Source organism: Callospermophilus lateralis, chromosome 14 (genome assembly GCF_048772815.1).
Source record: "Callospermophilus lateralis isolate mCalLat2 chromosome 14, mCalLat2.hap1, whole genome shotgun sequence".
In the NCBI taxonomy this organism is placed as follows: Eukaryota; Metazoa; Chordata; class Mammalia; order Rodentia; family Sciuridae; genus Callospermophilus; species Callospermophilus lateralis.
In genome coordinates this window covers 18,559,842-18,574,391 of record NC_135318.1, presented here as the reverse complement: position 1 = coordinate 18,574,391, position 14,550 = coordinate 18,559,842, and the positions used below count along the sequence as shown (strand labels likewise).

General features: G+C 45.8%; 1 protein-coding gene across 1 annotated transcript in view; it reads right to left on the bottom strand.

Moving 5' to 3' along the window:
- Efr3b (EFR3 homolog B) overlaps positions 1 to 14,236 on the bottom strand; it is an 82,595-nt gene extending 68,359 nt beyond the window's left edge. Inside the window, exon 1 of the mRNA XM_076832832.2 lies at positions 14,008 to 14,236. Within this exon, the coding sequence (XP_076688947.1) occupies positions 14,008 to 14,014 (7 nt within the window). The 5' untranslated portion in view covers positions 14,015 to 14,236. The remainder of the gene's footprint in view (positions 1 to 14,007) is intronic.
- Positions 14,237 to 14,550: the final 314 nt, after the last annotated feature.

Sequence of the window (14,550 nt, the reverse complement as noted above, 5' to 3'; positions counted from 1 at the left end):
TGTAATTCAGGAACCCCATGCTTGTGACTCAGTTGGAGCTGAGATCTGAATTCACATTTATTTTCTTCTTCTCCTTTTTTTCCCCCCTAAGACTTAGCTGACCTCAAACTTGCAATCCTCCTGCCTCAGCCTCCTGAGTTGTTGGAATTACATGCATGTACCACTAAGCCCAGTAACATTTATTTTCTTCTGTGGAACCCATCTGGTTCTCCATTGACAGTCACATGGCATCTGTTTCTCTGTTCAGAAGGACAATGGCTAGCTCCTTGAGATGTCCTCCCCAAGTGACAGTGCCTTTGCTGAAACTCAGCGGATTCCTAATACATACTACAGATCTAACAATTGTCCCTTCAACCACTTTCACAAAACACAGTACCAGACATGCCCTTAATCTTAATTATGTAAACTTTCTTTTAAAAAATGGCATTAGCCAGATGTAGTGGTGCATGCCTATAATCGCAGCCACTTGGGAGGCTGAGGCAGGTGGTTTGTAAGTTTGAGGTCAATCTCAGCAAATTAGTGAGACCCTCAGCGAATCAGTGAGAACCTGTCTCAATAGTAATAATAATAATAATAATAATAATAAATGTCTGGGGATGTGGCTCAGTGGCTAAGCATCCCTGGGTTCAATTCCTAGTTTAAAAAAAAAAAAAAAAAAAAGCTTTAATGACATTCTCAATTTGAGTTGGAGGAGTTTTCCAGAAAGAAAGTGATGATGTCAGTTTGAGTCTCCATTTACTAAGCAATAAGTGACTAATGCTGTCATCATTATGATCTATGTGATTGGCAAAGGGGTATGATTAGCTCTGTATTGGTGCGTGTGTGTGTCTGTGTGTATGTGTGTGGGGGGGGTATCTGTGAGAGAGAGAGAGAGAGAGAGAGAGAGGGGAAAACTTTAAAACACTTTTTGGTATAATTCACATAACATAAAGTTTACCATTCTAATCATTTTGAAGAGCCCACCTCTGCAGCGTTCATGGCCTGAGCTACCTCCACACCGTGGCCAGCATCCCACCGCGCAGCTCCAGGGTGCTCTTCATGGGCCGAACTGCAACTCTGCCCTTTAAAATACAGCTCCCCCTCCTCCCTTCCCCTGGTCCCTGGTAATCTCTACTCCACTTTCTGTCTGTATGAACTGGACTTTTCTAGGGACATCAGACTAGTGGGACAGACAGAATTTGTCCCATTGTGACTGGCTTAGTACAGTGTCCTCAGGATTCTCCATGCGGGAGCCTGTCGGGATCGCCTTCCTTTTTAAGACTGAGGAATATTCACCGTAGGGAGATGAAACACTCTGTTTACCCACTCATCTGGGGATAGATAGTGGAGTCAAGGACATTTGCATCGCTGGGCAACAATCAGCACCATCCATCTCAGAGCTTATATGTCAAATGTCATCAAAAGTCTCCTGCCTTTGGGCTAGTGTGAATCATGCTGCTGTGAGCATGGACGCACTGACCTCTCTTCAAGTCCCGTCTTTCAGCTCCTGGGTATGTACTCAGAGGTGGAACTGCTGGATCATGGAGTAATGCTATTCTTAATTCTTTGAAGAGTTGCCACAATATCTCCACAGCAGCTGTACCACTTTACATTCTCACCATAGTACCCAAGGGCTCTGATTTCTCCACATCTTGTCAACACTGTTATTTTCTGCTTTCTAGACAATAGCCATCCTAATGGCTGTGGAATGGTAGATTCTTTAGAAAACTTGGAGTGGAACCACCATTTGACCCAGTTATCCCACTTCTCAGCATATACCCAAAGGACTTAAAATCAGCATACTACAGTGACGTGGCCACACCAATATTTACAATAGCTCACTTCACAAAAGCTAAACTATGGAACCAATCAAAGTGCCCTTCAACAGATGAATGGATAAAGAAAATGAAAAAGAATGGAATCATGATATTTGCTAGTAAATGGATGGAACTGGAGACTATAATGCTAAGCAAAATAACCCAATCCCAAAGAATCATAGGCTGAATATTCTCTTTGATATGTGGATGTAACACTCAATAAAGGGGAAGAGGGAAGAATAGAAGTTCATTGGATTAGACAAAGGGGAATGAAGGGAAGGGATGGGGAATGAGAATAAGAAAGATAATAGAATGAATTGGATATAACTTTCCTATGCCCATATGTAAATATCACAAGAATGGGAAGTTATATGCCATGTATGTATATGTTAAAATACATTCTACTATCATATATAACTAAAAAGAGCAAATAAAAATTTTTTTAAAAGATTTTGGGTATTAACCCTTATTCAATATATTATCTACAAACATTTTCTCCAATTCTACAGTATGAGCTGCCTTTTCACTTTGTTGATAGCATCCTTTGATACACAAAAGTTCTGAATTTTGACGTTGCCCAACTGATAATAGTGCTGTCAAGAAGAGTCCATGTGGAACAGAAGAGAACAGAGGTGGAATAAACAGACCTGGTTCTTTTCTTAGCTATGCCACGAAATGAGCCAGGTGACCTTGGGCAAAGTGTTTAACTTCTCTGAACCTTATTATCCTTGAAACTGGGGAGAGCAAATGGAGAAAGGAACAGCCGCCAGGCAGCATTTTTCAGAAACTTGAATGCGTACAAAGCAAGAATGGTACACAGGGCCCTTGGAAGGTGCACGACTCTTCCCACTCTGCCTCAGCATTCTTTGTTGTGGTGGTTGTTATAGATGGACACAATACCTTTATTTTATTTGCTTATTTTTCAAGTGGTGCTGAGGGTTGAACCCAGTGCCTCAAACATGTGAGGCAGGCGCTCTACCACTGAGCCCCTACGACAGCCCTGCCCGGCGTTCTTGGCAGCATGGATCTTCCCACTGGACAGCACCCCAGAGCAGGCACTGAGCTAACAAAGAGATTCTTATCCTTTTCTTACCAAAGAGAAAGTTGATGCACAGCCAGGTTCTGCAAAGAGTCTGAGCCACAGTGCCAGAGCTGGCATTCCCACCAAGATCTCCTGTGAACTGCTCTGGGTGCAGCACGGCCCTAGGTGCCTTAGCCAGGGGACAGATCTGTTCACAGAATGCAAGAGCTCCACAACCCTTGGAGACTGTCTAGTCCGGTTCTTCCAATATACAGATGGTGACGTTAACACTGAGGGAGGATGAGAATTTTGGCCAAATTCACACAGCAACAGAACCTAAATCAGCCCTATTGGCTAATCCCCCCTCCCAACACACGCACACTCCAGAAACATCCTTGATAAAACAGGACAGTGTTGGTGATGCCCAGCGCCGCCTACACCTTCCAGAACACTCAGTCCTGGGAGTACTGTCTCAGGGAGAAGAGGAAATTTCTAGCAATCCTGGAGAGTAGCGACCGGATAGTCAAGTGTGTTCCTGTATTTACCAGCCACTGGGCTCAGCCCTGCTGGTGGGACCACACACTTTAGGAGTCTGATGACAAGAGAAGACTCTGCTGTGTCTCCCCTCTGCTGCCTTATCCACACACCCCCAGCTCCACCTGCTGCATGCACACTCTGACCTGGAGCCTGAAGGTGCACAGGGCCACGCTGTGCTTTATCAGGAACATTCTGGCCAGGCTCCCAGGCAACCAGAAACACATTTGCTGCCTTTAACTCAAAGGGCCTTTTCATATTTGTTTTGTAAAAGAATAATGCACAAGCAGGCGTGGTAGCACATGCCTGTAATCCCACTGGCAGGAGGATCACAAGTTCAAAGCCAGCTTCAGCAACTTAGCCAGGCTCTAAGCAAGTTGGCAAGACCCTGTCTCAAAATAAAAATTTTAAAAAGGGCTGGGGATGTGGCTCAGTGGTTAAGTGCCTTTGGCTTTGATGATGATGATGATGATGATGATGATGATACACAAACAATATGACTAGAAGTCAAAATAAAGGCTTGTCCACAATTATACCACTAAATGACTTTCGTTTTTGAAAATATTGTGACAGTTAACTTGAACTCCACAAACCAAGGAGGAAATACATGACAATGTCTAACAGCCTTAACCACCTCAGCAAGTAGAACAATGGCCATTTCTTATGACTAATACTTTAAAGTGAGAGGAAAGGCCAATGGTTATACTCTGGTCTGGTTTTTTGTTTTTTTTTTAAGACTTATGGTCAGTGTGGGAAGGCACAGTTAATACAACAACTTACTGTTGCTGTCACTGTAGGATTCTCTCTGATCTTAGAAAATCTCCAACTTGGTCTGGGGATACAGTTCAGTCAGTAGAATGCCTGCCTCACATGCACAAGGCCCTGGGTTGAATCCCCAGTAAAAACTCTAGCTTATTGACATTAATTCCCTGGAAGCATGAGCTGCTATGCTATGCATACAGGGAGGTAAGAAGGATACTTGTAACTATTTAATTAATTAATTAATTTGTGGGGATTGAACCAAGGGGCACTTTACTACTGAACTACATCTCCCTCCTTTTTTTTTTTTTTTTTTTAATTTTGAGACAGGGTTTCAGTAAATTGCTGAGAGTTTCACTAAGATGCACAAGTTGACCTTGAACTTACTATCCTCCTGCCTCAGCCTCCATGTCCAGTTTACATGTGATTATTTTATAGTTTAATTCGAACCTTTGAGCTCTTACTACTACACTTCTGCAAGGTACTAGGAAAGAAAGGCTGATTAAAATAAGTGATTGCATCCTCAAGAGGGTCACAGACCTATTATGTAAATAAATAACTGACAGCCAGGTATAGGGTACACACCTGTAATTCCAAAAATGTGGGAGACTGAGGCAGGAGGATTGCATGCTCGAGGCCAGCCTGTGCAACTTTGTGAGATCCTCTCTCAAAAGAAAGTTAAGAAAAGATGGGGGCATCAATCAATAGTAGAGTACTAAGCTAGCATGCATGAGGTCCTCAGTAGTGCGCACACAGGTACACACACACACACACACACACACACACACACACAAAGAAATGACACTCAGCATGACAAATGACAAAAATAACTACAAAGTATAAAGCACATCGTAGGTATGAAGATGACTTGGTGGTAGAGCTCTGGATTTTCCCAGGACCCCTCCTGTGTTTCTGTTCTAGAAGTTTCCCTCTGCACAGGCTAAGGCTGCAAGATGCCTGCAGTGCATTACTTCATGCCAGTGACCAGTGACTCCTTTCTATGAGATATTCAGACAAGATCTGTGCAACTGTTCTTTTAACTTAGGAATGATTCTTCACACAACTTATAAATATTATTCCAAGTATGACCCACCACAAAGAAAATTGGGACCTAAAAAGAAGTCTTTCTGAATAGTTAAGATATGGGCAGGAGCTTGATCAAGCTAAGAATCTGACTCCTGGTTCTTGGAAGTTTGAGTTTATCTGGGCTTTTCTGTATGATAACAAGAAAGTTGTCTTTTGAATCCAGGAATCCTAATTCTCAGATTTATAGACAGACTATTCTCAGGCAAGAGGACACACTTTGGAATCCTGAGCTGAAAAGTCCTAAGTGCCTGCTGAGCGCTTCCTGTAACTAAAGTCCTAGACACAGCTAATGAGGTAGAATCTATTAAAATATTTAGTCTGGAATTCTCTTATAGTGAAATTTGCTGTTTGCTGTCAGGTATAAAAGCAGTGTTTTAATCTCACATGAAGTTCTGTGCTTGCTTAGGAAGCAATGGAGTCAGTGGATTTGAACTAGCTATAGGACCTTGTTGAGTTAATTGGACTTCTGAATTTCAGCATGCTTGGGTCAACCACAGAAAAATGACATCCACCCCCAGAGGGTTGTTCTGAATTGAGATAATGAATACAATGACATGGAAGAAACAGTGCTAAATTTTGGAGATGCACTTGAATTTAGGATTGTATAAAGATTTAAAGATTTACAGAAAGATGTCACCTGTCCTTTCTGTGGTCTGAGTTCTTTTTTTTTTCCTTTCTGGTGCAGAGATGAGAGGAACACAGTCACGGACCACTGACCTGCAGTGGGTGGGTGTTCTCTAGGAGACAAAGAAACAGTCAGGGCTATTGCCCTGCAGGGCTCCAATCTGTGGGCAGACATCGCTGAAGCAGACTCACCAGCAATGTGGGAGCTGTTTCTTCATTCCTCCTATCAGACCTTTGTGCAGGGATTTTAACAAACCAGCCTAACTGCGACACGCTCATCCTCGTATGCAGGGATTGTCAGTTTCTAGAAAGGGTATAGCAGCGTCCCAGAAGGATCCGTGAGAAGTGCTTGGATGGTGATAATGTAGCCTTTTATGGGCAAAGAGATCTGTAATGGAGGACATATTGTATATAGGCATTACTTTATTTGATCTCCTGACTACACCCTCAAACTAATGATCCCCATTTTCCAAGAGAGGGAATGGGCTGAGAGGAAGATGAATTGCCTGTGGTCCTATGGCTCAACAGTGGGCATATGAGGCTTGGGCCACTGTCTCTCTTAATTCTAGTCAGGCCCATACACTGTACAGCTTGCCTTTAAAGCATGAGGTGCTCTCAGGATTGGGTCTGCACCTCACAGCACAGTCCCAGCCCCACATCCCAGAGATAGCACTCGTTGCACCCAGACTGCCTGGACCTGAAGACCTGAGGTCATGGGAAATTGTCCCCCACCCTGCCCCCAGTACCCAGGATTGAATCCAGGGGCACTTTACCACTGAGTTTCATTCCAGTCTTTTTTTTTTTTTTTTTTCTTTTGAGACAGCATATCACTAAATTGTTGAGACTGGCCTTGAACTTGCAGTCCTCCTACCTCAGCCTTTGGAGTAGCTGGGGTTACAGGGTGTATGCCACCACACCACACTTGACTAAGGAAATTTTATTTCACAGCCAAACTATCAGAAAAACAGAAGCTCCTCCTATTACAGAAGGTCCCCTGATATCTGCTTATCTCCAGGCGGAGCCTTGACCGGGAAACACCTCTTTAACACTCTTCCAACTTACTAAACCTGTGTGATTTTACTGAATGTGCCTTTGTGTCATTTAATTCTTTGCCAATATAGGCATGTGTGCAACCCCAGTCTTGGTGGGTCAGCCCGGCTCTGCTTTGTCCATCTACCTGCTGCCTCCTGTCTCTGAAGTGCATGCCCAGGCATCCTCCTGTCTCACGCCACCATTGGATTTTGCATTCTGCCACCCACCCTCATCAACCCACTCTACTGGCTCTTCTTCTTTTTTTTTTTTTTTTAATTTTAATATTTATTTACTTTTTAATTTTCGGCGGACACAACATCTTTGTTTGTATGTGGTGCTGAGAATCGAACCCAGGCTGCACGCACACCAGGCGAGCGCGCTACCGCTTGAGCCACATCCCCAGCCCACTACTGGCTCTTCTTAACTTACCCATTCTCCTTTAGACCCCCAAGACTCTTCCTAGAGCCCTTTCTGTCTTTGACAAAGCAAAACAATAAGGTTGATGGGAAAGGTGCCAAGAGCCAGGGGCTCCATCAGGAAGTGAGAGCTCCCAGCTTTACTGTGGATTGGTCTGGGATCAGGGAAAAGGCATGTCCCTCTCAGCAGCTCAATTTAATGCACCCTAGTCTGTCTGGGGGGGGGGGGCAGGGGCAGTACAGTGAGCTCAGGAAAGACCTGAATTCTCTGGAAGTTTTAGCAAGTTCTAGGCACAGTGCCATAGAGGGGCCTTATCGTATGACTGGGTATGGCTGTGGCAAGTTCTGTTTCTCAGTTTTCTCATTTATAAAATGGAAGTGATAATCCTTATTTCACAGAGCTTGGAGAAAATGAAATCAACACAAAATGTGCTCAATCTTGTCTGACCACTGGATGGGTAACACTCTTCCAACTTATCAAGCCTGTGTGATTTTACTGAATGTGGCTTTGTATCATTTAATTCTTTGCACATTTACAACTTGTTTGTCCACTTAAAGTATAAGCTTCTGTACTGGAAAGAACTTTTACACACATTTATATCCCCTCTGATGCCCTGTGTCATATCATACATAGCTGCCACTCCACAAATACTCCATGGTTTATGTTTGTTTCCCTTCAACTCAATATAAAACAAATGACAGGCAAACACTTAGTGTCTTCAATAAATAAAGCACTCACACCCATATGACAATTCACTGAAATGGTTAAGAAAACAGCAAGTACTAAACTTCACTAGTGATGAAAAATACAAGTAAAAATGATATAAACTCTTCTATCAAGTTAACAAAGATTGGGGGGGAATTTTCAGTACTTAATGCTTCTGAGAGTACAGGGAGATAGGTACTCCCATAACTGCTGGTGGGAGTGTAACTGATACAAATTGAAAACAAGTTGATGATATATAACAAGTCTTTAAAATGTTTTTATACCTACAGACTTTGACCAACCTACTTGGAGAGCTATAGGCCAGGGAAAAATTCCAAAGTTCAGAGAAAGCTCGGGGTACCATCTGCTTCTCCATTCATTGTACGATTATATAGCTATTAAAAATGGCAGTGAGCTGGCTTTCCATGGCATAGTAGGGTGAGTACAGGTCACAGTGATGTTCTGCTTTTAAAAAAAAAAAAATTCTAGGGGTTAGGGCTGTAACTCAATGGTGGACCGCTTGCCTCACACACATGAGGCACTGGGTATGATCCTCAGCACCATATTAAAATAAATAAAATAAAGAGATTGTGTTCATCTACAACTAAAAAAAAAATTTAAAAATTAGTTATAGGGCTGGGGATATGGCTCAAGCGGTAGCGCGCTCACTTGGCATGCGTGCGGCCCGGGTTCGATCCTCAGCACCACATACAAAGATGTTGTGTCTGCCAAAAACTAAAAAATAAATATTAAAAAATTCTCTCTCTCTCTCTCTCTTAAAAAAATTAGTTATAGAAGGACAGCATGCTTTATTTTATTTGTTTATTTGTGGTGCTGAGGATTGAATCCAGTGCCTCATATGTGCGAGGCAAGCACTCTACCACTGAGCTACAGCCATCCCTGTACGGCTTATTTTTTTAAAAACTAGATTTTGAATGTTCTCACCATAAGCAAATGATGAATATTTGAGGAAACAGATATACTTACCCTGATTTGAACATTATACTATGTATACATGTGTTGAAATGTCATATGGTACCCCATAAATATGTACGTACAATTGTGTGCTGTGTGTGTGTGGGTGTGTGTGTTCCCCAAAGATCCATGAGGCAGGAGGGCATGGTGGAGCCATGGCTCAGGAGGCTGAGACAGGAGGATTGCATGTTCAAAGCCAGCCTCAGCAATGGTAAGGCACTAACAACTCAGTGAAACCCTGTCTCTAAATAAAATACAAAAAAGGCCTGGGGATGGGCTCAGTGGTTGAGTGCCCCTGAGCTCAATCCCTGGTACCACGCCCCCACCCCCAATAAAGATCCATGAGATAAAGGTTTAGCTCTCAGTTTGGTGCTATTGGAAAGTTGGTGAGCCTTTAAGAACCTGGTTAGGGGCTGGGGACATAGCTCAGCTGGTACAGTGCTTGCCTTGCATGCACAAGGCTTTGGGTTCAATCCCCAGCACCATAAGAAAAAAAAGAACCTGGCTGGTTGAAGGTCACAGCCCCCTTGCCATTGGGGGGGTGTGTCCTTTAGGGACACAATGGGAGGGGGCATAATGGCCCCTTCCGGTCTCTTTTTTTGCTGCCCGGTTGTTATGATCTGGGCCGCTTCCTCCTCCTCTAGGTTCCGTCACTGTGTGCTGCCCTACCCGGGGCCCAGAAGCAATAGGACTAACTGACCATGGACTGAATCCCCCACACCTTTCCTATTTTAAGTTGATTTCTCTCCAATATTTATTACAGCAACAGAAAGCTGACTAACACAGGATCGAACTCAGGGCCTCCCATGTGCCAAGCACATGCTCTACCACTGGGTTGTCATTCTAGCTCCATATAAATATGTGTTTTAAATGGTAGCCAGTGAGTTTTTGTTAACCTGGGGTAGGGGTGGGGTGGAAGCTTATACCCTAATGCTATGTGGAAAAAAAATGGAATTTGAAATTGTGCAAAACAAAAAATTCCAACCATATAAACAAATACATAGAAGGAAAGATATCAAAACAAGATTTGTTTAAAACTTGCTGTATTTTAGTGGGTTCCAGAAGGATTGGCTTGTTAGCCAGAAAAAAATCGTCATTTTTTTAAAAAATTAGGTTTTCCTTTGTTTAATGCAAAGAACAGTATCACAAACACTGTCTTAAGCTCTGGGACATAAGTTTTGGTTTGTTCATTTGATTTTCGACTCTTTAAAAATTAATAAGCAGAGAAGAAAGAGAGAGAGAGGAAAGTGGGGGTGCTCTGTTATCCTAACTATCCCTGTGGTGAGGTGGGCTTTATTAGCTTTTTAGAGCCAGGGGAAAAGGTCAGGTCCAAGGTCATCCAAGGGGAAGAACCAGGGTCGGGACCCAGGCCAGTGGGTTCTCCCCTTCAGCATCATGCCTGCCAATCAGGGGTAACAAACAGGTTTGGGAAAGAAAGAGAAAGAGAAAGGCAAATGGAGATAAACAGCAAAATCATAGTGGTAATTGATTTCATAATAGAAAAAACTTTTTGTTTGTTTGTTTTGTTTTCTGGGGTCTGGGATTGAACCCAGGACTGAGCTATATCCCCAACCCTAATGAGCAGAATTTGGAGGATGATTTTTTTTTTTAACCATCCTCTATTTTCCAGATTTCTGTAAGTGATATTAACTTCTTATTTTTATTTATATGCAAGAAGAAAACAGCAACTGCCTGAATCGCTGAACTGTGAGCATCTAGAGGGAAAACAGACTCTACCTACTGGGTTCCCTCTGAGAGGAATAAAGGAATGGGGATCCTGGAGACAGCACTTGGAGATGTGGGCGAATTAAAGTAGCTTTTGGTGGCATCAGTTGGGAAACCCTCTCCAGTTGCTCCTTGTGACTGGCTGCCCTCCGTCTGGAGACAGCATTTCTCAGAGAGCTGTTCACCTCGAAGGATAAGTGGAGTACTCCCAGGCAGGACAGCCAGAGGTCAGGCCCAGGTGAATGGAGGGAAAGTCCTAGTTATGTAATGCCAACAAAAAGAAAAACAAAGAGACTAATAGAGAATGTGTCCATGATCTTCCCAACCCAGTACAAAGTGCTCTGAGTTTTCCAAGTCTCTTGTCAATCTATGTTCATAGTTATACACCAGACTGTGGGAAGTCACTTGTGTCCATTCGGAGAGCCATTTTCAGAAAGTGATTGGGGTTTAGGCATGAGTGAGTGGTAAGGGGAATTTCCCAAGAGGACTTGAAAGGGACAAGCTCTTACATAACTTGTCTTGCAAGTACAGAACCTTTCAGAAGGCACAGTGACATCACTACCCAGCTGCGAGGCTCCCAACAGACCTGGGAGGTAGATGGGCATTTCACCATTTTATACAGAGATAAAATTTTGAGACATGACTCCATTTGCCTAAGGTCAGACAACTAGGAACTGGCACTTGGATTGAGAGGCCTGACCCTGTGTCTAGGATTCTTTTTGTCCCAAATAGCTCTGTACCCTCTAGCAAAGACAAGGGGCACTTCATCTCTCATAAGCAGAAGAGACGAAGGACCCAGGAAGACTGAGTTGTGGAGGGAAGAGGAAAGGTGAGGAGGGGAGAGAGGGGAAATGAAGACCTGTCTAAAGCTGGCAAGATGGGAAGACAGAATTAGAGAATAGGAATTTATAATGGATCAAGTCCCCAAGGTGGGTGCTTAAGAGTCACCTTTACCTAAAGCTTTTAGGCAACTTGCTTCATACAGGTCCTCACAGCCCATGAACCCCTGGTGGCATTCCCCTAAGGAGCCTTCATCTGATTAGGGTCAGAAGGAGATGAATCCAGGGGTCCCTAGTTTTCACTTTATTTTAGTCCCTCTAACTGTGTTACCTTGGACAACTCACTTGGAAAATGAGGGAAAACAAGACCAATCATAGGAAGTCTAGGATGCTCTGTGTCCTCCCAACCTCTCTGCTCCTATTTTTTTTTTTTTTAATCACCCAATTGACTTCTCAGGAAAGAAAGATTACAGGTATCACATGGACTCTCATTTCTAAAAGTCAGAAATATACTAAATCCAGGCAGATGAGCCTGCCCCTTGGAGAGAGGGCTCCCTTTCACACCTCCCTAGACTAGGCTTTGCACAGAGCCAAAGAGCAACACTGTAACCATCTCCTACCAGCCTTAACGTGACTTTGCTGCAGGCAACTGCCCAGAGGATTCCTTCATCACAATCTTTCTATGAATCATTCAGAGTAAGTCCCCACTCTGCATCAGGGGAAATAGAAACATGTTATTAAAAAAGAAATGAAAATCTGTGGTGCATCTGAAAATAGCATCCAGATATGTTGACTTCCCAGTTCACCCTTCTGTTCTATCCAGCTCTTCCTTGACTTGCTGCATCCAAAAGAGGCAGAGTAGGACTGCCAACTTTCAGACATCCTGGATAAGTTACCAAATTATCTACAGATGCAGTGGGGTGGTCCGAAGGATCAGGGTTCCCAGTTCTGAACCATTCTGATGGACCAGACCTAACTACTTCCCTACTGCAGGTGCCCCTGCAGTCACATGCTTTTGTCAAATGATCTGCAGCTTCAGGCTGCTCCCTCTGCAGAGAAGAATAGGGGGAAAACAGAGTTTAAGAAAAAAAAAATAAAATAATGAAAAAGTACAACTCTCTCCTGGGAACCTCACAACCTCCCAGCTTATAAAATACTAGTGCTAGGTCATCTTCCCCAGCACAGCCTCTGAGGTCAGCTCCCCCCTTCCCCTACTCTGTCCACCCAGGAGAAATAATGCTGGCCAAGGGGACTGCTAGGGTCTGGACCTGAATCAGAAATGCAGATGGATTACAAACTAGACAGAGAAAGAGACTGATTCAAAAAGTTGAGTCTTTGTCTTTTAATAGGGAGGCCCACCAATTGCTGAGTCTTCAGCAGACGCTCAGCTTCCTCTGCCTCTAAAACTTTGTGACTCATGGTCTGTTCACAGAGAGAGGCAGCTGAGCAGCCTTCATGATGATAGGTTAAATTGGGAACGTGCTCTTCTGGAACACTCACCCCTCAGGTGCAGACTGAGCCCCTACTCTGCAGTGGGAGTGGGAGGTGATCACAGCTCCAATTATTTTGCTGGCTTTAGAATAACCACCAGATACCTGGGTTTTGATGAACTATATCCGTGGGGATCAACACACACACACACACACACACACACACAAAACCCACTCTTGGAGGCTTTGTAATGCAGCCCAATCCTAGACTGGTCCTGATCTTCAATGCTCCACTCACCAGAGCTGCAATGTGGAACCCAAAGCACTCTCTTTCTTCACCTACACTGCCTGCAAAACCAGAGGAATTCCTGGCAAATTATCAAGCAGAGCAATGCACAGCGAGGGTCTGCGGAACTGTTGCACATCAGTGGAGGCGATAACTGTGGAAGGGGATGAGAGGTCAGGGCTGAGCTGCTCCCTCTCATCAGCTTCTACTCCCTTCATCCTTACGGAGGGCCAATCTGGAAGTTAGGGAGACTGGATCCCAGAGGCAGGCAAAGGCCAAGTCCATCCAGGGCCGAGAGATGAGGCTCCCAGCTCTGGCTCACTCCCCGGCCCCTGGGCCCCTGAGCTTCGGGCGCCGCCTCCCACATCCTCGAAGCCGGCAGAAAGCCGGCAGCAAGGATCTCCCTCCATTCTGGACCAAATTCCCGCATAAAACTCCCAAGCACAAACCGCTTTTGTTAATTCTGCAAATGCTGTCACACGACCACCTCCACCAACCCACCCTGTCTGCGCGGCTCCGGAAGAGACTCGCTTTCCCCAGATCCCCACCGCTAGAGACCACCGGCTTCCCCTGCCCCCGAAGGATCACCTCCCACCGCCCCGGCGCCGGCACACGCCGAGCCCAAAGGACTTCCCAGGACCCCAGAGTCTCCTGACCCAAAGCATCTTTGTCCTCTCCGCAGACACCCGCGCACAGAACAGCCGATGCAGCCCAGCCAGGCACCGAGTCGGCGTTGTCGCCTTAGGTCTGGGCCACGCACGGGGACAAAGGTTCGCGTCCTGGAAGTTTGCGGAGTCGACCCCCGCGGCCCCGAGCCCAGGCGCGGAGCCCTCCTTACCGTACATCTCCGCGGGGCGCGCGCCTCCCCGGAGGCCAGCGTCGCCGCGTCGCTTGCAGCCAGCCCCTGGTGGCGCCTGCCTTTCATTCACAGCCCGTGCGGGGGCTGGCGGCGGCCGGCCGAGGCCCGGGCGGGGCGGGATCGGGCGCGGGGGCCGGCGGCGGGCGGGACGGAGCCGGGCGCCACCAGCCCATTCAGTACCGAGGCTGGCGGCAGCCGCCTCCCGCTCGGGTCTCTGGGCGAGGCGGAGCGCAGGGGGCGGAGGCTGTGCCACTTGCCACGCCCCCTCCGGGCTCAGCCACTGGCCAGCCGCCCCGCCCCGCCCCGCCCCGCCTCGCTCCTCCGAGAAACCCGAAGCCCGGGGTGCGCCTTTTCCCCGGCGGTCGCTCCCGGCCCTGGGTGGCGTTTCAGCAGGCCGCAGCGCTGAGTGGGGCGTCACCCGCTCCAGCTCCCAGCGTCTGTCTGCCTACTGCAGATTCCCCAGGCCCGGAGGGCAGCCGGGCGCTTCCAGCTGTAGGTGTACCCCGCCCCCAGCTTTGTCCC